The sequence below is a fragment of the Gigantopelta aegis genome, unplaced genomic scaffold, assembly GCF_016097555.1.
Source record: "Gigantopelta aegis isolate Gae_Host unplaced genomic scaffold, Gae_host_genome ctg4381_pilon_pilon, whole genome shotgun sequence".
Taxonomy (NCBI): domain Eukaryota; kingdom Metazoa; phylum Mollusca; class Gastropoda; order Neomphalida; family Peltospiridae; genus Gigantopelta; species Gigantopelta aegis.
Window position 1 is genome coordinate 3,891 of NW_024533832.1, and position 24,408 is coordinate 28,298.

The 24,408-nt window shown below is 34.6% G+C and overlaps 2 protein-coding genes and 1 pseudogene across 2 annotated transcripts; 1 reads left to right on the forward strand and 2 right to left on the reverse strand.

Annotated features, from left to right (window-relative positions):
- Window positions 1-5,086: 5,086 nt before the first annotated feature.
- On the reverse strand, window positions 5,087-6,146 carry LOC121392730 (annotated as a pseudogene).
- A 220-nt stretch (window positions 6,147-6,366) lies between these two features.
- On the forward strand, window positions 6,367-6,867 carry LOC121392732 (60S ribosomal protein L27-like). The gene is given in 4 exon segments (XM_041523828.1): window positions 6,367-6,617; window positions 6,664-6,711; window positions 6,713-6,772; window positions 6,819-6,867. Coding segments are annotated over 4 exon segments (408 nt in total).
- Window positions 6,868-12,928: 6,061 nt separating this feature from the next.
- On the reverse strand, window positions 12,929-17,427 carry LOC121392731 (ATP-citrate synthase-like). Its single transcript, XM_041523827.1, is given in 31 exon segments — window positions 12,929-13,032; window positions 13,085-13,161; window positions 13,208-13,290; window positions 13,343-13,456; window positions 13,504-13,647; window positions 13,697-13,713; window positions 13,716-13,846; window positions 13,895-14,049; window positions 14,097-14,190; window positions 14,242-14,303; window positions 14,350-14,415; window positions 14,465-14,482; window positions 14,484-14,576; window positions 14,623-14,673; window positions 14,675-14,810; window positions 14,862-14,953; window positions 15,004-15,108; window positions 15,150-15,265; window positions 15,316-15,340; window positions 15,342-15,369; window positions 15,422-15,696; window positions 15,765-15,937; window positions 15,940-15,997; window positions 16,051-16,265; window positions 16,268-16,360; window positions 16,363-16,369; window positions 16,420-16,550; window positions 16,597-16,676; window positions 16,833-16,924; window positions 16,926-17,207; window positions 17,251-17,427. Coding segments are annotated over 31 exon segments (3,294 nt in total).
- Between the last annotated feature and the right edge of the window lie 6,981 nt (window positions 17,428-24,408).

The window sequence follows — 24,408 nt, forward strand, 5'->3', positions numbered from 1 at the left end:
GTGATAAGTGATTAACAAGACAGTTACTTATTGGAGACAAGGACTTGAGTGTCCTCACTTTAAGAGGTGAAGTCAAACTATAGAAAGTAAACCATATTTAAAATATTTAAATGTAGTAGTCGTAATACATATCATATATATATGGTAGTATATTATGATTGTCTTCATTGAAGTTGAGGTTGAATCAATATTGGTTAGTTTCCATTATAGTAATTAGACTATTCCTGTAAATATAATGATCATATAAAATGAAATGTAGAGATATCTGGTCAATGCATCACTGGGGACCAGGCTGGGTTCTTTCCATAAGTAAAACTAACATTAACAATAAAATGATGATGAAGATACCAGAGACCAGGAAACATAGTTAATTGAACTACAATTAAATCTAAGTGTACAATTGGATATTTTTGACAAACCTAGAATAATCAAAGAAGGAGCAAGTAAGTAACAGTAGACTTCTCCTCAAATGGAATTAATGAATTACTGACAAGACATTAATTCTTAACGCTAGTAATAGTACTTCAATAAGAATTTATATACTAAGGACAAAATACTAACTCCTTAAATCTAAAATGTTTTCAACTAAATATATCATCATGTGACTGTGAGGAGAGTCATACATAAAGAAAAGGCGGGGTCACATATACATATAATGACAATTATAATAAAGAATACAAACATTATATACATAACAGAATAGCAGAACAAGTTTAGTATAAACGTGCTCTCTATCCAAGGAGCAGTCACATTATAACTTACTGCAACGTCTACATTGAGCCACAATCAACAGCTTCACAAAGGTTAATAGAGAAAATATATCTACTATTATCAAAATTATCAGGTACACTGACCCTGTATTAAACATATAATTAATAATTATCACTGCATATCCTCACAGATATTTCAGCATGTGAGAAAGGTCAACATTTTTTCCACCACATTTAGCTTTACAAGGACTGTTACTAGTCTGATAATCATCAGCAGCTGTTTAGACTAAGAAAAATAGTACGAGGACAGCTATTTTTCAAAATGTGATCTTTATACCTACTCATTTCTTAATACACCCATGCAATAACTTTGACTTCACTTATAAACTCCATACATACTTCCCTAGACTACATACATGAATGTAGTGGAGGGGTCATAGACTATCAAAGTTTAGTCTTTTAATACAAGATAATATTATCAAGTGCATTACATTTAATACAAAATGTTCTTTATTTTAAGGGACTACTCTCCATCCTATAGATATAAATAATTAATATATAATAATTAATATATAGATAAAAAAAGAGTACATACTCACTATTATTTAAGATCAATAACATCATTAAGCTTATCTATATTATGATGTTCCCCTTGACAATTTACTTGTCAATACATTTCCCTAACACTTGAAATAACTAGAAATTTTATAAAAATAACATAATATGTGTGTGTATTATAGTCTTACATATAAAGTGTTTCTCATCCATTTGTAATTCAAAAATGTAATACTAGTCTGTTCATTACTAGTTTGATTAAAGACAAACTGAGATTGTCTGAAAAAAAAAAATTAAAAGAAGAGCCTGGCACTTTTTGTAAGTACCTAGGATATTGTTAATAGGTTCTCCTCCTCCATATACTATTGTAAACTGATACGGATCAGTATTGACTAAATTCCATGTAACAACATTAGTATTAACTTCACCACAACTAAATATTATGTTATTTTGATTACCATCTGTTAAACAGACCTATAACTAATGTAATCATAATTATAATCAGTTTATTATCAGTAAAATATACTTACAGCACTTGGCATATTATCAGATTTTTTACATTTATGACCACAAAGATTAATATCAAAATAACCATATACATTTGAGGTTGTTGATTCAATCGATACCTACATGTATATAGATATATATCATTATAATATCATTATATACTAACATACGGATATGACACTATAGTTGATATATCGAGTTCTATAGTAGTTCCTTTATATTGACAAGTTGCTTTACAGAAATTATCATTATGTACTTGACAGTTCCCTTCATCAGATTGTGAGTAAACTGTCTTCAACAGAACAACAAAAAACAGGAACACACTATAGAGTTGAGACATTGGTCATAAGCTTCCAGAGTAACCAGTAGGAGGAGTTATAACTGTCAGTCTTGTGACATCAAAGTTGGTGGTATCTTCAGGTTTATCGAGCTATAGCAACGAATGAGCAAATATATAATTATATTCATAGTGTGATTAATAATATTGTAACTTTAAAGCTTCTAGCTAACTGCTGTTGTACCTGGAATTGTACATTTCTTCCTCCTTTGCAAGACTATATGCTTTTGTCAGTGTTCATGATTATATTTTACCTAAAAAATTGAATCAACAACAGAACAATACAACTAAGTACTTGATTGATGTAATCATTGTGTAAATATTATGTTTATTGTGGATAATGTGACAATTATTAAGGTTTTGTCATTTGTCCTCACTTTCACTACATATAATATACTACATTACCACCATTAGTGATATTATCAGTAATATGATATTTATTAGAGTACACAATATACAATACAGACTGCATATATAGAGTAAACTTACTGGTAGGGGACTACTGTACATATATTTAATATTATCGTACTTCAATCACTTCATTGACATGCTCCATTGAATTTGCTAGAAAAACTAAGTTGACACTTAACAGAATGGGTTGTGTTTAGGTAACATAAGAAAGAAGAGACATATTACAGTTATCTCTGATGTATATGATATACTGCTGACAATTGATTTTCTTAATAACTACTAAATAATCACATTATAGTACAATACAGTGCATTGAAATAGAATCAGAATTGAGAGTGATTTGTTCTCCAGCTATGAAGTGTTACTGGATAACTCTGCATATGAAATGTTTGAATCTGTGACAACATGGAGCAACTGTAAACAAGCATCCATCCTGGAATAAAAATTGGAAAATTAAAAGGTACAAGTGCACCTGATCTGATAAAGTTGTAAACAGTTTGTCTACAGCTATCAACCCAGGTGTTCTTTACATATAAATCACAATAGAAGATATTTACTTTAACAAGTTGAGGTAGGTCTTTCCAGAATTCAATATTTGGTATAAGCTCTTGTCCTTTTGCTCCTCTGATGTACATCACACAAGCTCCAATAGTCAAGTAAAGTATTACACCAGCTACAAACCTGATTTATATAATTATATTAATAATATAATAGAATATATACTAACAGTGATATGAAAATAAATCCTATAATTCCTGTGTAATCATCTTTATTTGATTGGTAGCATGAACCAGGGCGAATGCATTTACCGACAACTTTGAAGTTCTACACAATTTTCTAATCTAAAAAATATAAGATGGTGATATTCTAACTCACATATTGTCTCTGTGGATATTCACCATATATGTTTGCATTTATTGTATTAACTGATACATTCTCAATAAATTTTACTGTAGATGTCCTTATAATAAAGTAGTAATAATTAACTTATAATTGACACCTTCATTTATTACCTTTCTTCTACTCCACCAGTAAATGTCATAGTATAACGATATGGATCAGTACTTTCCAGCCGCCAAACAGTCTCATTGAGAAGGCCACAACTGTAAAATCCTAATCTCTTTCTTGACAAACCTAGTGTATCAATTAATGTTCAGTAGTTGGTCACAAATATTATTATTATAGAATGTACTTTAAACTCACAGCAGTTTCAGGTCCTTCATTGCCACATGCATATCCTTCACATGGAGCAATAAAAAACAAACTCTCTTCACTCTTGTTCTTTCCATTACTATCAAATATCTGGAGTCTATTATTATAATAATTATAGTATAATTTTAATTGTAGGTATTTTTATAATTATGTATAGTGGACTTACGGCAAGTCATCAAGAATTGTTGCCAAGTCTAAAACAGTACCATTACATAGTGCTTTGCATTTTCCAGTATTTTTACATAAAGTACTTCCAGTTATTTCGTTGTTAAGCATTGCAGCAATTACTAAATATATCAGCGCCGAATGGAGTTCTTCCATCTTACTCGCACAATAAATAGGCGTGGCTAATACTTCGCGAACACGTGTATAAAAATGGAAGAACTGGTTGTACAATTTTCTTCTCCTGCAGGTATCACGTCCCAACATACTATATACTGTAAGAAACACTCACTTAGACAACAGTCCAGTAAAACTCCAAACAACAGAACGTTATTTTACTACTGGTTGGCCGCCCATATTTGGGAAAGGATGAAGTGAAAGAGCTATTCTCAAGAGTGGGTCATGTAGAAGAGGTCTATCTTCAAGAGAGAACTGGGCCAGTAGAAGAGGGACCAACTATATTGACAGGGAAGTTCACATTTTGGATATATTGTCTTTAAAGAGGAAGAGAGGTGACTCGTGCCTTATCATTATGTTCAGGGGTACCACTCTCTTGTTGTATCGGAGATGTAGGCTTGATAAAATGGAGTAATCAGTACCAACAACGATACCAGACTGAATCTATTTTAGAGGCTGCTGCCAAGAAAGGAGTTGCTGCTTATGATCAATGGATGAAGATGAAAAAAGGAGAAAAGAAACGTTTGAGTGAACCTGATGCTGAAGGATGGGTCACTGTAAACCAGAAAAAACAAAACAAATTGAACAGTAAGATTATACTAGTAGGTAGTAGTATAATTTATTGCCTGTTACACCTTATAGTGTTTAAGAAGAAGAAACGCATTAAAAAGGACCAGACACTTAAGCTATATCCATTCCAGTTAAGGGAAACACAAAGGAAACGCATCGCTGAGTTAAGGAAGAAGTTCCAAGAAGATCAACTAAAAGTAGCTGAGATGAAAGCTAAGAGAAAATTTAAACCATTTTAAACTAAATTTTAAAAATAGTACCAGCTGTGGTTAACTTAATACAAAAGAGTTACACACACTTCAATATATAGAGTAATCAAAAAAATATGTTAACTCACAAAACATTGATTCAAAGTTATAACTGGAAAATTATTAAAATATTTACACTAAAGAACACCCACACAATGATTGCTCGCCTCCAGCATTCCCTCCTGTAGTACTAGTACCTGGTACTACTTTCTGAGTGGTGTGTGTTCTCGGTATACAAGTCTGGGTTTTGTAGTATTTTTTGAACTAACTCCTCAAATGCTTCTTGGACACCATCTCTTGTCTTAGCACTGCATCAATGGGGATTATAATAGTGGGGTGTGGGTTAATGTAATCCTACCTTGCTTCAATAAATAACATTGAATTTCTTCTAGCAAACTGTAATCCATCAGGTCTGTTGACTTTCTCTCAGCCTATAATAAGAGAATTGTATTAAGACTACTGCATTTGAGAAGTAGTATCTACCAGTACACTATCAATAAATTATTTAGACTAGAATTAGCTTTGATATTAGGGGTTAAGTCACCCAAAACCTAACTCCTAATATTAAAGCTGGTATGTGTCACTGCTTCTCTAGACAAAAATAAATGAAACTTACTTTATCAATTTTATTTCCAACAAGCATTTTGACAAGATCTTTCTTAGTAGCATATGTATCTAATTCATTGAGCCATACTTCTAGACCCTCAAAACTCTCAGGAGCACAAACATCATATACTGTGCAAGAAGGAAAAAATCAATACTTCAAATATATGTCCTTCACCTAAAATAACGCCTTGAGCACCACGATAATATGCAGGATTTAATGTCCTAAATCTTTCCTGACCTGCTGTGTCCTATGAAGAAATAAATAGACTATGATATAAATAAAACAAGAAATCAAGACAATTATAAGTAAAGATATAATGAATAATTTTTAATGAGTAAACTTTGCATTGCAGCCTGACTGACCCATATTGCTAATTTTACTCTTTTTCCACCTAATGATATCGTCTTTACTTTGAAGTCCACACCTATTGAAAGAAGATCATATTATCTACATATGGCAGGGTTTTACTTACCAATTGTTGATGCTTGGTCAGGGTCAAATGTATTGTTTACAAATCTCAATAGCAGACTATATTACAGAGAGAGATAATATAATATAACAATACAAAGAGAAAGTCTCTTTAGGTCTGACCTAGATTTGCCTACTCCACTATCGCCTATTATTAGTATTTTCAAGCTGACATCCTCCATTACGTATATAGTTCTAATTAGTGCTCTTCAGTAGAGAAACTCCTCCCTCCAACGTGGCAGCTTTTCTGTAGGGGTAAGGAATAGAAGGTAAGAATCTATTTCAATCATTATTATTAATGTCATATGGACATCTACATTTATTTTCAACTACTACTTACTGTCTATATTTTATTATACTTTAAGATATGGTATCTTTATTGTTAGAACAAACTATTTCAAGATGGGTAGGATTATGAAACCTGGCAAGGTGGTCATTGTACTGTCTGGACGATTTGCTGGTAGGAAGGCCATCATTGTTAAGAACCATGATGATGGTAGTAATGAACGACACTATGGTCATGCCTTAGTGGTAGGTATTGACAAATACCCACTGAAGGTAACCAAAAATATTGGAAAGAAACGTGTAAAGAAGCGTACCAGAATCAAGTCGTTTGTACGTGTACTGAATTATAACCATCTAATGCCAACAAGGTTAGTATTGTATGTGTCATGTGACTGGATATATTTGTTATGTTAGATACACTGTTGATATAACATTTGATAAACAAGTATTAACAAAGAGAATTTAAGAGAATTGAAAGGAGAAGACGAGCCCGGTTCTTAATCAAGAACAAGCTAGAGGAAAGGTGAGTATTAGTTTTGCTGCATTCATTACATTGTTTTCTCTTTTAGACACAAGACTGGAAAAAATCGTTGGTTCTTTCAAAAATTACGATTTTAAACTGAGTTCTTTATCACATAATTTATGGTGTTGAAATGATGTTTGCAAAGACATTGATTTTTGGAATAGGATATAGGTATTATAAATTGCTACAACTTAATGAGAAACGCTGCGGGAGGGTATTCTCATATATGCGTATTAGAAATTCACTTTATGTTAAAAAGTAGTAATTGGGACGTAAAGGGTTTAATTTAGTCTAAAATAATGTCACGAAGAGTTTTGTCCTAGGACAAAACAATTCAACCATTCTTTGAAATTTTTGGCTCTTTGTTGTAAATTTTTGTCCTACCAGACCAAAATGACTAATTCCAATTGTGCTAACCTTAGAAGAATGCAGTAGACTGACAAACAATACTTGTATAATATCCAGGAAAGTATCAAAGAAAGCTGTTGACTGTAGTAACGTGTTACTTTTGAAAGAAGAGCTAAGAAGAAGGGCAGAGGCAGAGAGAGAGAGATGACTTTGATCTATTAGATAAGGTTTTACCTGTATATTGTGGAAAAAACATTTAGAAGAATACACTGGTACTAGAAATAGACAAATAAGGACAAAGACAAGGTTATCCTAGCTGGAGCATTACCACTCACTTCAAACTATTAGACACTTTTATATCCATCAACCTATTTATATAGTTCTTTTTATTAGTGGTGAATTATAGCAGAGCCTATACTTGATGCTCAGTCTCATCAGCTATAGCAATGGTGATATGTATAGTTATAGTAATAGCGCCAACAGCTATATACCAAGCAAGGAGGTACTCAAATTTTTAAATAATACCATTTTAACCATAACTAATATTTGTAATATCATGTCTTAATTTTTTTAAACATATTGTCAATACGAAAATTTGAATACATCTAATAAACCAATCAAACTTGTTAAACCAGTTAAAGAATTATTATCTGATAAAATTGATGCTATACCAATTGCATGTTTCGTGTATACCATACAACTTAAAGGAAGTTCGTGGAATGTTCTCTATAAAACACTGATCAGTTATACCAACATTCCTTCCCAGTGGTTATTTAGATTTCATTATAAAAGTTAAGATTTATAAAAAAAAAACATGTTGTGTTGCCCAAACGATTCCTACTCGCTCACCCACTCAGGCTTCCACTTAGGCTCCAGGATTCCCTGCTATTGCTAGCTGGGACCCGCCACCTGGCTTGGTAACCCTCGTCTTCGCGAGGTAATCTGGCTGGAGCGTCGCCCTAACTTAAAACCAGCCGTACGGATTCCAGCTCTTAGGGAATTTCGCATTCAGGAACCGGGAACCACAAATACACCAGCCTCTTCTCGTTTAAAGGGAGACTACCAGCCCTATCCTAGTCGGCCTTTCGGATACTCCGTAGAGTATGCTGGTAACCATCTCAGAGGTCTGATGCATTGCAGAACGCTGGCCCACAACACAACCTATCCAAGGTTGTTTTCATTTCCTTTTATATGTACGTCAGATTTTGTCTTCATGCTCTTGTGGGGCGCAACTCTGTCGGTTATGAATCTCATTAACGGTAACTATGAATATGTTTAATGGCAGTTTGCGATAGCACTGACGAAGTAAAAAGCCTGTTAAAATAACTAAAACCAAATACTTTTGGTTAAAGTTAAATACTTTAAGTCACGCATAAGCAACTAGAAAACCTATAGCTTTACAAGCAACTACATAATGGCATAATGGTTATTGAATCGTCATACTGAAAATTTGTTTTGTTTTAAGAGTTTTTGCATAATTTGGAGGGACACATCTACAATATCCAATATTCACTATCAACAATGGGACACAGCTTAATGTTATACAAGTTTCATCTTGCATACAAAATCAAAAGTCAACAGAAAACTGCCATCCAATAAAAGATGCATATTATTTTATTATGTTGATATAATTATCTTTATCAAAATAAAATTATAAATTAAGTGGTGGGCGTGGCAGACAATGACAGAAACAATGTTTTGGTTACGCCCACTCATTAATAGTTGCTGAGTTGTAGAAGAGTTTAATTCCCTAAATAAAAGTGTCTGTGAAGAAACCTATCAGATAAAGTAATGGGAGCTGAAGGGGGGATAGCAGCGAGTTTAGACGATCTCCTGGAAGGAGGGTCACTAGCGAAGCTATTACGCGAGGGAAATGTCGGTGATTCTTTAGTTAAGTTGATTGAGCAAGGTGGTCAAGCTGTGCTTGAACCAAGAGCTGACGGGTCTTCCTTACTGCACAGATTTGCTCTTTTAGGCTGTTATGATGCTGTTAAATATTATGGGAGAACGGAGCTAAGCCATCTATATTGAAATCAGACGATTCCACTTTGCTGCACTCAGCAGTTAGAACAACAGATCGTCTCAAGACGAGCAAAGATCTCGCATAATCGCTCTATTTCTTAATGGTGATGCTAGCAAACAACCTATTGGAATTAACCATCGTAATGCAAAGGGTTGGACGACATTAAATTAGCAGCTCGTAAAGAATTAGAGCAGTGCGTTGAAGTTCTCTTAAACCATGGTGCTGATCCTAACATAGCTGATAGCGAGAACTATTTACCAATACATAATGCCATTGGTAATCACGTCATTGTCAAACTCCTGGTGTCACATGCTAATACGAACGTGAATACTCAAACGCAGGATGGGGAGAGTCCATTATATCTTGCTGTGGATCGTGGAATTGCTAACTGCGCATTGACCTTACTGGAGCATGGAGCTAATCCTAATGTCAATAACAAGGAAGGTAGGTCATGATATGTTTGCATTTGTGTTAATACAAAGGAATGTTTATTATATATGTCGTTATGTGTTTGTAAATAGATATATTGTATATATGGTATTAATAAATGTCTGTTATTGATTTCCTGTGTCTTTTAATTCCAGGAATCAGTCCGTTATTTTTAGCTGCTAGAGGAGGTAATGTTGAATTGGTGCGAGTTTTATTACGTAAAGGTGCTCATGTTAACATAACTGGTGGAGCACAACAGATAGCTCCATTACACTGGGCTGCACACAAAGAATATACTGATATTGCACTATTGCTCATTGAATTTGGTGCTGATATATTCTTAAAAGACCAAGAAGGAAGGACACCGCACTCTATGGCTTCTCCTGAATTAGCAACAAAAATGCTAGGTATTTCCACATCAATTGTAAGTAGAAAGAGTACACAATATCATTTTTCTTTGCTAGAGTTAGCCAAGCAACGAAACCCATTGCTATCTGTTTCTCCTCTTACTGTTGAACCTACTGTTACTGCTACAGAAAGGCCATAGCAGCTTGTTGTGGAGGTAATGTGCAAGCTTTGCAATCTTTATTGAATGCTGGAGTGAGCGTGAATTATATTAACGAAGGCACAACCTCTACACTTCTACACATGGCTGCATACTGTGGTCAGGTATGCTCACAAATTATAATGTTGTTGTACAGTCAGCATTACACTCAGCAGAGCTGTGTATATAATTATGACTTGATATTCCTCGAATTATGTAGGTGGGTGTTATAGCATTGTTGCTAAGTAACGGAGCAAATTGGCAGGCACGAGACAAAGATGGTGATACAGTTCTTCATTTTGCTTGTATGAAGGAAGTTGCCCAAGGTAACCATGATACTGCTTTGGAATTTCTTCTGTCAACACCAGCTGCTGCTCTTATCAATGCTCAAAACTCACGAGGAGATACTCCATTATTAGTAACACTAAGGTAATATCTTTTGTTGATTGAATTAATTATTATTGTGTTGTGTTAGGTGTCAATTTTTTTAGTAGAGCTAAGATTTTAATGCGACATAAAGCAGACACAAAGATAAAGAATAACAAGAATGAATTAGCTTTACACAGAGCCTGTTGCACTGACAATTTTATTGGAGTAAGAAAGAGAGAGAGAGAGACATAATGTATTTAATGAAATTTCCTTTATAGATTGTATTGCAGCTAACAGAATTGTTACCAGATCTTAATATTAAAGACAATGATGGTTGGACTCCACTTATGTATGCAGCAAGATCTAAGTCATCAGCAACTGTACATTATCTATTACAAAGAGGAGTGGACCCCAATTTACAACAGGTAAACAAGCAAACTGTCTGGCTAATTAATCATTGTCCATGTTCTCTTCAGTCTGTAGGTTTTACAGCTCTTCATTTAGCAGCTCAAGAGAACCTTCCTGATGTTTGCCAGTTACTTTTGACATACCATGCTGACCCCATATATATAGGTGGTACACAACAGATCACTCCATTACATATTGCAGCACACAAGTGAGTCACTCTCTTGACAGTTGCCAACTTATCATTATATTATAATAATTTGTAGATCGTTTAAAGATGTATGTACTGTTTTTAGTCGAACATGGTGCTAATTTTGCACTGGAAGACAAAGATGAGACACACCCATCACACTAACCAAAGATGAAGATTTGAAGCAAGCCATACTTCGTAAGATAAATTTTGTATTAAAAAGTTAATTTTTTGATGTTTTAGGTGCCTATGATAATTATTGTGTTGAGGTCCATCAGTGTAATAATATCGATCGTTCTCCAACTAATGTTCCTCGATTTTCCACTCATCCAATGTGTCCTGTTGCGTAAATTTAGTAGCAAAGAATTTGATGATGATTCAGAAAAGATTGTACAACTTCAACATGAAATCATGAAAAAGAGAATTGTCTCTCGAAAATAATATGTGAATTAAAAACCTTCGAAGTGCAAATGAACTTTTGGAATCACGTTTAAGAGCTTGCGAAGAAGATCTAAAACAACGAAATCTTTGTACTGAAATGGATGACTTATCTGTTGAAGAGGAAGATGGTACTATGAAATCAAAACCTTGGTGGTTAGTAGGAATCCATGAACTGACGATATCAGATGACTGTTTAAATGATACTTCAGAATGTTTTCAACGATTTTTTGATGTTCATTTGGGTGCTTATCGTGAAATGAACATAGCTATTAAAAAAATTAGACAAAAGACATCTTGGGATTCTTCTATAAGGAAAACATTTCTGAGAGAAGTAGAACAATTAAGGTTTGAGTTTGTCTCCATTGTATAAATTTTACATATTCCTCTCTTCAGTCATCTCCATTGTCCAAATGTTGTCCAGTTTATTGGTGCATGTGCTGACAAAGAATCTGGTTTGTATTGTTTACTGATGGAATATATGCCTTGTGGGGATCTCAATACTTTATTACATGTCAACAAAGTAAATTGGAACAAATGGAAAAGATGACAATTGTAAGTTGAAAACACTCGTCCCTCCTTCCATTATTTATCTCCCCATTAGGCGAGAGATATTGGTACTGGGATGTGTTATCTTCATTCATTTCCAATCCTCCATCGAAACCTCACACCAAGAAATATTCTTATTGGAGAAAAACTCAATGCCAAATATCGGACTTTGGTTTATATGAGACTAAAGTACAGACTAATTTTTATGCTGACCTCCGCAAGTCCTGTACAAAAGAAAGCCAGAAAAGACCAATTTATAAAGCCCCCGAAGTGATTGAGAAGAATGCTTATTCCACAGCTAGTGATGTTTATACTTTTGGTAAGAAAAGGCTGTTTTGTATTTCATTGTTTTTTTATACAATGTATATAAATATTGTTATATAGGTTTAATAATGTATGAAATGGCTTCTGAAAAGAAGGCATTTTCGGACATGGATCCGTGTCAGACTCCAATGATTTGGATCATGAAGTTACTCATGGGATCTCGTCCTACTCTACCTCCCACTTTACCACCTGAGTGTCATGCTATGATCTGTCAATGCTGGGATCCTGATCCCATGAAACGTCCAACTTTTAAAGAGTTCCTTGTCCATTGTTACAATTCAATTGCAAAGGCAAAGCAGCAGCTGCAGCTGAAATCTCAAATGAAGACATTTGATAATATTGTCTGTAATATTTTTTGTTGTTTGTTATATCACTAAATCTTATCATTTCATCTGGTGTGTGTGTGTTCTCTCTATTTTGTTTACAATGTGTTAATAATAAGTTAATTTTAAAGGCGATAGAATAGTACTACAGGGGGACAGTGTGACTAATATTAATATATCCAGTATAATATAGTCTAACATCTTTATTAATATATTATGAGGCTAAATCAATTGATATTTCAGGAGTCAGGTAGGATATATCATCCCAAGGATGACGGTAGAGACCTTGTTTAAGTCTTCGTTGATCAAGATAGTGACCTTCATATGATAGACATCAAGGGGTTAATAATTTAATCATGTAGTATCTTACCAATAAATCCCATTGTTCGTCCCAAAACAAAGAGACCATTTAATGCACCTATTTCAAGATATTCTTGAGCATCCTCTCTGGAGTAGAAAATTTTCAAGTTATAATAATAATTTTGACAAGTACCTAGTGAAGGCACCACTATGTCTGAGCAGATCTACAAATGATGTTGCTATGACACCATCAACATTGAGAATGAGGTTAGGTTTCTATTAAAGCCACAGCTCATTATTTCAGCTGCATCTATTGGTGGTCATTTACCTTTGATGTTGTTATCTTCTCAACTTCTAAAGCATAATCAAGAACTTGAGTTGCCGGGAAGTGAGATTTGACGTAGTCCCTTATAATGGCCACTCTCATATCAGGATTGTTGATCTAATCACACAATTTCTGATAGAATATACTTACAATGCTGTACTTACTGATTTGACTCGATGTCCAATACCTAATATCAACTTGTGTTGTTTACGAGTCTCATTAACAAACTCCATTGGTGTCATACCAGAATCATATGCCTGAGAAAACTGGCTAGCAGCACCATCTAATGCACCACCAAATCTTTCTCCCTAAATTGAGACAAATGAATACTTCTTTCTTCCATTGACAATAACTTACTATTGTCAATAGACCGATGTTAAAGAGGACACTAAATCTTTACCAGCACGAGCTGTTACTATAGTATTATGAGCACCTGATACAGCTGGACCATGATCTGCTGTTACCATGAGACAAATCTCCAAAAATTTGCATGCATATTCGGGCAACCTAAAAATGTCCAGTTGGTTGATATAGCAACCAAAATTATAAGTTTACCTCCTTTGAAACCACAATAAACTTAAGACACCTCCTATCCCAATGTCCTCTTTAAAGACATCAGATATTGGCATACCAGCATATAACAGCTCTTCTCCTCTCTCATCACATATACTAGAGAGAAATGATGATGGCTTTCGAATTAAACCCAATTCCTGTTAATTATAATGTTCTAAACAGACAGACAGACAGATAGACTTACCTGAGCCCAGGAATAATCCATGGGAAGAGTGGGCGGTTCAATTTCAGGTCGTGGAACAATAAGACCAGCTGCTACTAATTGTTCGTATACCTCACTAATTTAAGGAGAGTGGCTATACTTATCATGTGATATATTCTCTTCTTACCCAATGATTGTGCCTAATGTATCAAAATTGTCTGGAACAAAAGCACCTGCTTCTCTTAATGCCTAATTTGGCAAAATTTATGCAATATTATGTAACATAATATCATACTTTATTTTTAGCATCAGCTGTTTCCTCTTCACCACTGGCACATGCTCCAGCATGTCCAAACTGAACCTATACATCACATGATGATCACATGGTGATCACACAATCAACTGGATACCTCAGATGAAAACATTTTTGGCACACGTACCAATGCACCAAGCAATAATGGGTTTAAAAAGGCGACCAGAATTTAGATTTTTACAAATCTCGTATTCTTCAACACCACCAACCTACCAGTGTAATGTATCAATTATGATCAAAGTCATTTTGTTGTACCTCTCCAAGGACAATAATCATTTTAACATCAGGATTGTCATGGTAACGAAAAAATGTGATCGATAAAAGTAGAGCCTGGATAACGATCACCACCAATAGCCACACCCTCATAGACTCCATTAGTCATGCGAGATATGATATTATTAAGTTCATTTGACATTCCACCAGATCGAGACACATAGGCTACACTGGAGAGGAACAGCATAGTAACAGACTGCAAGATAATATGGTATACTCACCTTCCAGGTCGATATAATTTAGACGAAATAATATTGTCCATCATACCACCTGTGTTACCAATCTTAAAACATCCTGGTTTAATCCCACCCACCTGAGACATGTACATGTCATGTGATTATCACTTGAAGTCATGTGACTCACTGTGGCAGGACCAATAATGACAACGTTTTTCTCCTTTGCCTTCTTGATAAGTTTCTTTGTCAAATTTTCAGGAATCCCTTCAGCAATAATGGCTATAGAACGAAACTAAGAGACAAAAAGATAAAAAATGATAACATAGCAAGTACTTGTGAGTGAGTCAATGTCTCCATAGTAGCTTCATAGGCAGAACGTAGAGAGGCAAAGTTTACTAAAACATCAGCTTCTGGATGTTTTTTAACTGCTTCAGTAAGATCTTTGTAAACTGTCGGAGATTATAGTTGATAAGGACAATCTATCTTATATATATTTCACCTGGTAAAAGGAATTCTTTACTACCCCCAATAAAACCTTTGTTTATGGTTACCACTGTTGAGAAATGGATCAACACTTTAATAACAAATAGATCGATGGAATATACCTGAATGGATAGACCATTGCAGCAACAGAGGGTTTCTCTCTTGAACACAACAGATCAAAATCTAACATTCCTTGAACTGCTCTAGGCTGCATCCCCCAAACAATAGCAACACTATTCTTAGTGAACAATTCAAGAGGAACAGCGATGGATTCCTCCTTCTCTTCAGTCCATTGGTTAATAATGATAGATTGGGAGAGTTGAGGAGTATCTTTATCAACTACCATCTCCGATAGAGAATTGCCTGATGTAGCAGGAGTTAAAGGAACTTGAAATGCCTACTAAATACTTTAATATTATTTTAAAAACAATTATCTTACGTTAAGGGGAACTCCCAGAGTCTGACTGCTGCCTAGTTTAGATGTTCCTTTGGTATTGCTCTCTTTCCAAGGGCCATGCCAACAATGGCTGTCATATGAGTCTCTGGACCAAAAACATGAATTGGAAGGCCAAGTTTAGATCCCACTTCTCTCATCACTCGAAGACCCTCTTGAAAATTGGGACCTCCTCGACGGACAAAATGGTAACTTTGTGTTCCAAGAGTTTATGCCTGTATTCAGTCAATGCTTTGACAATGCCCTGTATATTATAATAATAAAAACAGATGGTATAATGAATAGTAAGTAGATTACTTTAAATGTAGCAGCAACATTAGTGAAGTTAGCAATTCCACCTCCTATAATGAGTATTTTACCATCTTGAAATACAGACCCCTTGGTCATTAGTCCAAGGATAGTTTTAGCATATTCAAATGTCTGAGACTCGTTTGGGGCTCCTGAATATTCTCCATAATTAGCTAATTCTTTAGCTCCACCCATGTCACAGATTGTATCACTGTATATAACTGGGCTCCACCTCCAGCAACCATAGTCCATATGCGTCCCTTAGGATTAAGGATGGTTAATTTTAATGAGGCACCACTTTTAGCATCAAGATCAGCATGTATGCTTCCTTAATAAAGAATATCATGAAAGATGAAAATAAATGACTACATTAATTACCTCAGGGAAAGCATCTCTTCCAAAAGGTGGTGGAAAATTGACATCTTCCCATAATTTTTTTACAAATAATTCAGCTGTTGAGTCCAGCTTTGCTGCTAAGTCCAACATGTAGATTTGATCACCCTTGACAACTATGGGGTATATAATATCAATACTAGATACATATATAATACTTACCAAGTGGGTTAATTTCTAGATAAGTGAAGTAAAGATCATTATATGCTTTATAGAGTAGTACCAAGAACTCCGCCAGTACTCTAAAATTATACTTCATTAATAATTACTAATTACTATTTAACATCTTATTATTATATAGAAAATTATATTGTGGTTATATTAAAATTATATAGTTTTAAAGTATAGTATATTAAGATTGTTTAGTGGAAGCTGATGTGTATATTTATTGTTCTTACTGTTGAGTGTTCTCTGGAGCAGTTGCTACTATTTCTTTAGCTTGTTCAATAGTAAGAGTAGACTCAATGTCAACATTAACACTATATGCTTCAAGTGTCAATATCACCAACTTCAACTCCTCCCTCAGGATGAAATAACACAGTATTTCCTTGTCTTGTGGCATAGATACAAGTATAGAATTCCTCTTTTAGATCATGCATCAAATAAGGTTCTATAATGAATGTATTTAATTTGCCAACAGCTGAACCAATCTGGATCTCTTTGCCCATGTAATCTCCCAGCCAATCTCGTACACTTTCAAGAGATTTATTAACCCCAATCAAACCTAGTTTTCCTCGTCTTTTGATCAACTGATCTGTTTTTACTACTAAAGACTAAACACAATATCAATAAATTATATTATACAATAATTTGTACTTGTTTTTCAAGCCATGGTTGTTTCAAAGTGAGCTCCTCCAAGTCAGTATTAGCACTCACAGTGACTGATTTTAGTGAGGGTAACTGGAAACCTTTTCTCGTTTCTTGAGCCAACAGCTGATTCAGATAATTATAGAGAATAGCTTTGCTATCTCTTTCTCTAATAGCCTTTGCCATGTATAGCTCCCAGGGCAGATATCTTCCGGCTTTGGCTTCACTAAACACTTTTATATAACACCACCAGAGGTCAGATCACTCTGATGATAAACAGACCACCACGTGGTTTTAGTATGCAGATTCATATACGGAATATGAACACGACCTGAACACGTGCAGGACATTGATGTTATAAATTTAATATTGATTATTAAGTAATGACAATAGATGATGATATTTTTGTTGATGTTGAGCACCAAGTTGATTTTGTTGTTTCTGTTGTTCCAAACATAGCTCAATCTCATGTTGTCTCCTATAAAGCATACATGTAAAGGTACATGTACATGTAAAGGTACATGTCATGTATACACAGTCATTACCTAGAACATATTGGTACATCAGATGTATCTGGTATATAAAACTCGGACTGTAACATGTCATCTGTAGGTACTGCTATATTCTCCATACTATATAATATAATAAATACAATGATAATGTAGTATAATACATGTACTATAAATACAATGATAATGTAGTATAATACATGTACTATAATACAATGATAATGTAGTATAATACATGTACTATAATACAATGATAATGTAGTATAATACATGTACTATAATACAATGAGAATGTATATAAATACATGTACTATAATACAATGAGAATGTAGTATAATACATGTACTATAATACAATGAGAATGTAGTATAATACATGTACTATAATACAATGAGAATGTACTATAATACAATGACACATGTAGATAATACAATGATAATGTAGTATAGTATAATACATGTATTATTACAATATAATACACTGATATATAGTATAATACATGTATTATATAATAATATAATACAATAATAATGTAGTTATATACAAGTACTATATAATATAATAACAATTATAATGTAGTATATAATATATGTACTATTACAATATAATAATGATAATGCAGTATAATACATGTATTATATGTACCATTCATCCACTAAATCATCAGGGTGTGGTCCTTGAAGTTGTTCTGGATGTGGCAAGTGAGGAAGGAGTTCAGATGGGAAGGTATCAGATAGACAAGGTCTCCATATTGACGTTAATGTTTTCTGTCCTTCAGTTGATGCTAAAAATGGAGAAGGGAATTGCCTCCATTTCATCACACCGGGAATACCATCCTGAGAGAAGAGAGAGTTTCAAAATGAAATAAATTATTTTCTAACTTGGCGATCAACTCTTAGGTTGAGGATGAGGTGCTCCTGAAGCTGTTGGTAAAGGTAACAAATGATGTTCACATAGTTACTTCAGAATTTGTAATAGAGGTCGTAAAGACAGATTACATCAGGGCTGGGGTTCTGATAAAGACACAGGTTACTATTCAAGTTATATTGCATAATATTGACATACAAATAATGATGCTTTAACACTGTATCAAATAGAGCAGGTGGAGGAGCTAACGATAAATATCCTGTCCTACATTGTCACTCTTCTCTTCATTTATCCTATCAGAGAATGACAAGTAGGACAATTCCATACCAGGTAATGGGGTTAATCCTTGATATTCATCCTATAATAGTATCATGGTAATACTATAGTTATTAGGAAAAATAGACCTCAGCACCAGTACGTAGAGGACAGTGAACATCAGATGGAATGTAATCATTAGGTGCAACAAAAGTTGTGTAACCTAATAACTTGTATTCTTGAGGAACCTAAAATGTTGTAACACTATATAACATAGTGTATTAATAATACCTTTAGTTCAAGTAATGGTATGTCATTGTGTACATTGACTTTAGTGGTTGTACTGGTACTGATTGTCTGGGTAACTAACAAACAATGATATAACAATAGTGTACTATATATAAATACTGACTGTCTGGCAATCGTTGTATTATCAACATATCGAGGGAATAGAGAAGGCAACAGTAAAGATGGAGATAGAGACAAGTCGGTCTAGTCTTAGTTTGGGCTCAGTAGATTGCTTTAATAATCCTGTCATTACAGAGAGGTACCTATTACATTACACTATTGCTCAATCTACCTATGTCTGTCAAATCTTTCCAGACTTTAGTTTCTTGCACAACTCTTTGTAACAATTCCAATCTCTTTTGGCATCTACATTGGATGACAATTTTACGTGCAGCTGTAGTACAAATCTCTGTAGTGCTGTATGTCTTTGTAACCATAAATTGTTAGACTGCAAATCAAATTTAGGAACATCTTGAGGCAACTAAAATCATGTGTTATTATAACAACATGACAAGAAATGTTGATATGTACCTGGTTTACTTTACTTTTCTTTTGTTTTTCTTTTACTGACATCAGTGTACAGTTGATTGCTCTCATCCTCAACAGTGCTGATATAACATTTACTCTAAAAGGTCAAATAAAACTACAGCAATATCATAATCACTTACTTTATAGATCCTATCTGCATCATGTCTAGTCCTCAATATTTGTTCCTTTTCTTCTACACTCATAAGATCAGAGACCCTATATGTCTCACCCTATATATTAGCACAGGAATAGCCAGCTGTAATAATAGTAATAGTACTTATTTGGGTACATACCATATCAATCTGTTGGCTTTTTCTTCATCTTCCACTTCTTTTACTCTCTGCAAATACACCAACTTCTTGTCAATTGATGTTATCCACTACTGATACCCACTGACAGCAAAGTGAACTAGCTTCTTTAATTGAGTAGCCTTCATGTGACCAGCTTTTTGTGACAAAACTTTAGCCACTGCATAGGTGTGTCCTACAACTGAGGGAAAGTGAATGCCTTCATATTCTTTCCATTTTGTTGTTTTGTTTTGCTGGCTACCACCTCTGAACACAACTGTTCCTTTTAATGTCTGTCTTTCTTGGATGCTCTTTCTTCTCTTTTGTAATTCTTTTAGTCAGCTTCCATCTTTGTATTTTTTTACTGATAGAGGATACTAACCAATCACATTACACAACTTATACATTAACTTACAGTGCTAAGCCTGGTAAAGAATTTACCTGTGAAAGTACATATAATTGTTTTGAGAATTGAATTGAGAGATCTCCAACTACGACAAAATCAACTCAAGTCATTCATTTAATATTATACTTGTAATTCATTATAGTGTGTAGAACTCTGTAGGAGAATATTTCACTGTGATGACTGTTTTACTATTAGCTGGTACCACACTTCAAAATACACACATTCAGTATAATAGTGAATGATTGTACCAATTACCTTTCATTGGTGATACAGTGGAAAGCTGGATGTTCTTGTACATAGTTCAGTTGATACTCAAACTCTACTGGTATTGTGGAATTTAAGGAGATAGTATGGATTTGAGACTGCCCAACAGGAGTGGGAGAAAAGATGACAGAACGAGGGAACGTGTCCATATTCATTATTGGATAAGCATGAATGGGGTACAAGGAGGTTCTCATTGCCCTGAAATGTTCACGAAATAATAATATACATGTAAATATACATGTACTAGTATATATAAATACATGTACTAGTATATATAACTAGTATATACTATATATGTACTTAACTTACTTTGCAGTGGATACGAAACACAATCATAATAATATTTCCATTCTGTTGGACGGAATTGAACTGTGGATATCAAAGCCTAGACCAGGTACTAGTTGACTTCGCTCCTTCTTGTAGTGAATTTTAAAGTGGTCAGTAGTCGGAGGGATAATATGAACACTGATATTATCTCCTGAGGTATTTAAAACATGCTTTAAAGTGATTGAGTGAGAGAGTGTGTGTGTGAAAGAGAGAAAATGGACGTTAGATAATGATGGGATACTAACTAGGTACTATCAATATCTGTAAGTAAGTCTACGCTTTATTACCCTATTATTAATTTATTAATATTATTATTTTAAGTAACTAAAATAACATTATAATTATTCTTACAAGAGTTTGCTGATGAAGTTTACCAACATGATAGCCTTCAAAATTTACCACATGAGGCTTTGTCTTTATTGACGAGTTCTCTTGGACAGTAGTAAATATTCCTACAATATAGAAGATGACAATACTATCATGTTATGATAAACTTACTAGTTTCTGATAAATGATTAGGCACTGTCTTCACAAAACTTCTGAGACATACATATCTCCTTCCAAATTTTTGGTAGAGACCAAAGGCACCGTCTCCAGATCTATACTCATTTTGCATCTGCAAACTGCAGTTTGCAGTTAGGTTGCCATAGTAACTGAAGTGTGTGCATTAATTAGAACTACCAAGATGGAGGAATCAATGGAGGTAGATGAGAGCAATGACAACAGACATTTGCTGTCCGTAGAGTCTATTAAAGTTATTGCAGAGTCCATTGGTATAGCTAGCTTAGACGAGGAAGTTTGCAAGAGATTAACAGAAGAGCTGGAATTCAGATTGAAAGAAGTAATGTAGAGAATGCCCCATGCAATTTGTAATAATTAATTTTAATTTGTATTTTCTATAGCTAATTCAAAATGCACTCAAATTTATGAGACATGGCAAAAGAGGTCAACTTCTATGTTCAGATATTGACCACAGCTTTAAAGACCAAGAACATTGAGCCACTTTATGGTTTTGAATGTACAGAGGACATTCCATTACGTCATTCTAGTGGAGGTGGGAAGGACCTCTATTACCCAGGATGACCAAGAAATAGATTTGGTTGATATTGTTAGGCTCTCCTTTGCCCAAACTTCCATGTGAAGTCACTATACGTAGTCATTGTTGACTGTAGAAGGGACACAGCCTGCTATTCCAGAGAATGTCCCCTCCAATGTCATTAGAAGCTCAAAAGAGCCAAGCTGCCGCTGTTTCTCAGAGTGACCATGATGTTATATTAGCATCAAAAGAGGTACGATTAGATCGGAAGAGAAAAAAAGAAAAGGATGATGCTAATGGGGATTTTGGTAAGTTGAAACCTTTACAAGCACACACTTTGTCATTAGAGCAACAGCTTTATTTATAAGAGAGCTGACAGATACTTGTGTAGGTGTCTCTGATAGCAAGCGACAAGAGGCATTGTCTAGTCTGTCTTGTGATCCTGGCTTATATCAGCTTCTACCACAGTTTAATCTGTTTCATTAATGAAGGGATTAAAGTTAACATAGCTCAACGAAAGTTTGACTGTACTTAGAAATCTGTTGAAAATGGTGAAAGCTCTTTTAGATAACAATTCCATTTCTGTTGAGAAATTTCTTCACGACTTGTTCCATCAATTCTTTCTTGTCTTATGAATCGTTATCTCTGTCAAAGACCTGAGTCAGAAGACCATTGGTCTGTACGAGATTTTGCTGCCAAAATTGTTGCTTTGATTTTGCAAGAAATACTCTAATTCTGTAAATAACATACAGACAAGAGTCACTCGTATTTTCTCTCAAGCTCTTGGAAACACTACTCAAGGTTTAGCTGTACACTATGGAGCAGTGATGGGTTTTGCTGAGCTGGCTGGTCAGAGTCAGTTTTAAGCATGTGTGTTCCTCGATTAAAACAAGAGGAGAATTAATTAAACTGCACAGTAGGAGTGGCAGGACCTACAAAAGTAATTGAACAAATAGCTGCTAATAAGCTTCAAGTTACTCCTTCAAAGCATTGTGCCTCCGTGTCTAGTCAGAGTAGACCGGCAACAGATAGGCACTACCAACATATCGAACAGGAGTATGGGTATCTAGGTACAGCCATTGTTCAGTCAAGGTCAAATCTCTGAGACTAGGTGCGTCCAACTTTAACTGTTGCAAGTGTACAAAAGGTTGTTATCCTTCTTGGCAAAGGTCACCAACCAGCCTCTTGCTCTCCACTTGGAAAAACAAAACCACCCCGCCTCTTTTCCTTACCAAGTTCTCCAGTCACAACTGGAAAAAAATCCAGACGCCTAAAGGAACCACTGTATCAATTTCTTCATCCACAATGGCAGCTGGCTTTGGTCCAGCTAGCTTCGTCAAATTCTTCTGGTGTGGGTTCTCCTTGGCAACAAATCTGTGAGTCTTCTCTCTGCAGTTGTCATAATCCATCAGTTGCTCAAGCTTTTTTGCAAGTCAATTGTAGTAGCTGAACCAGCTTTCAAGTGCTCTATCAACATAGTCCCATTAACTTTACAGAAATGCAGTCCCAAACCTTCCACCTCACACCAAACCCCAAATTTTTTTTATTTATCATTCCTGGAATATTTTAATCTGATTTCAATTTAGAGAAGTGAAACGAAGTTACGGAAGAAACAATAATGGGAAAATGGCTAAACTTGGTTTTGATCATTTTTCTGCGGTTGCCGAAAAGGATACTCCAATAAGGGTAAACAAACACAACTATTCTCATATATCCCATTGATCATGGGAATAGACCTAAAAGCACTGAAAAAAAAATGATCTGCTGCAAACCAACCAAGTTGATCTTCTGCACTTCAATGGGGGATTTTTAAAAAGTATTTCCTGCTTCGGAAAAAAACTGCATTAAAAATCTTGGAAGTAAAAGAAATTATCCTGGCAAAATCGACAGGAAGTAAACTGCGAGTCTTGGATGGTTTCACCTTTAGTCATTTTCGGTGGTCATTTTCTAAAAACATTATTCACAACAATTTGTATGTTTCTTTGCATATTGGTTGGGATTTTAATGTTGTTACTTTTTTACTGTCACTGTATACCGGAATTTTTTCTTCAGGAATATTGATCCAGGGTTTCTGTTAATATATGAACACCTTATTTATATGGATTAAATAACAACTTTAGGACGGGATTGTTCCTTATACTGTTTCCGAGGTTAAATAATGTTGTACTTTTTTTTTAGTGTGGTCCTAGGTTTACTTACCCCCAAAACAAGGGCTAGAAATTTAAAAGGGATGGTTTTTTCGTTGATGGGCTTCACAATTCCATTATTATTTCTCTATTGCATGGGACTTTGGGATTTCTCCATCTTTTTAAAGCATCAAGACGTTAAAATTCTCCGACTACTAGAGCTTAGCTTACTACTTTGCTGCGAATATAGTCCTAAGATCATCAGAGATGGGAG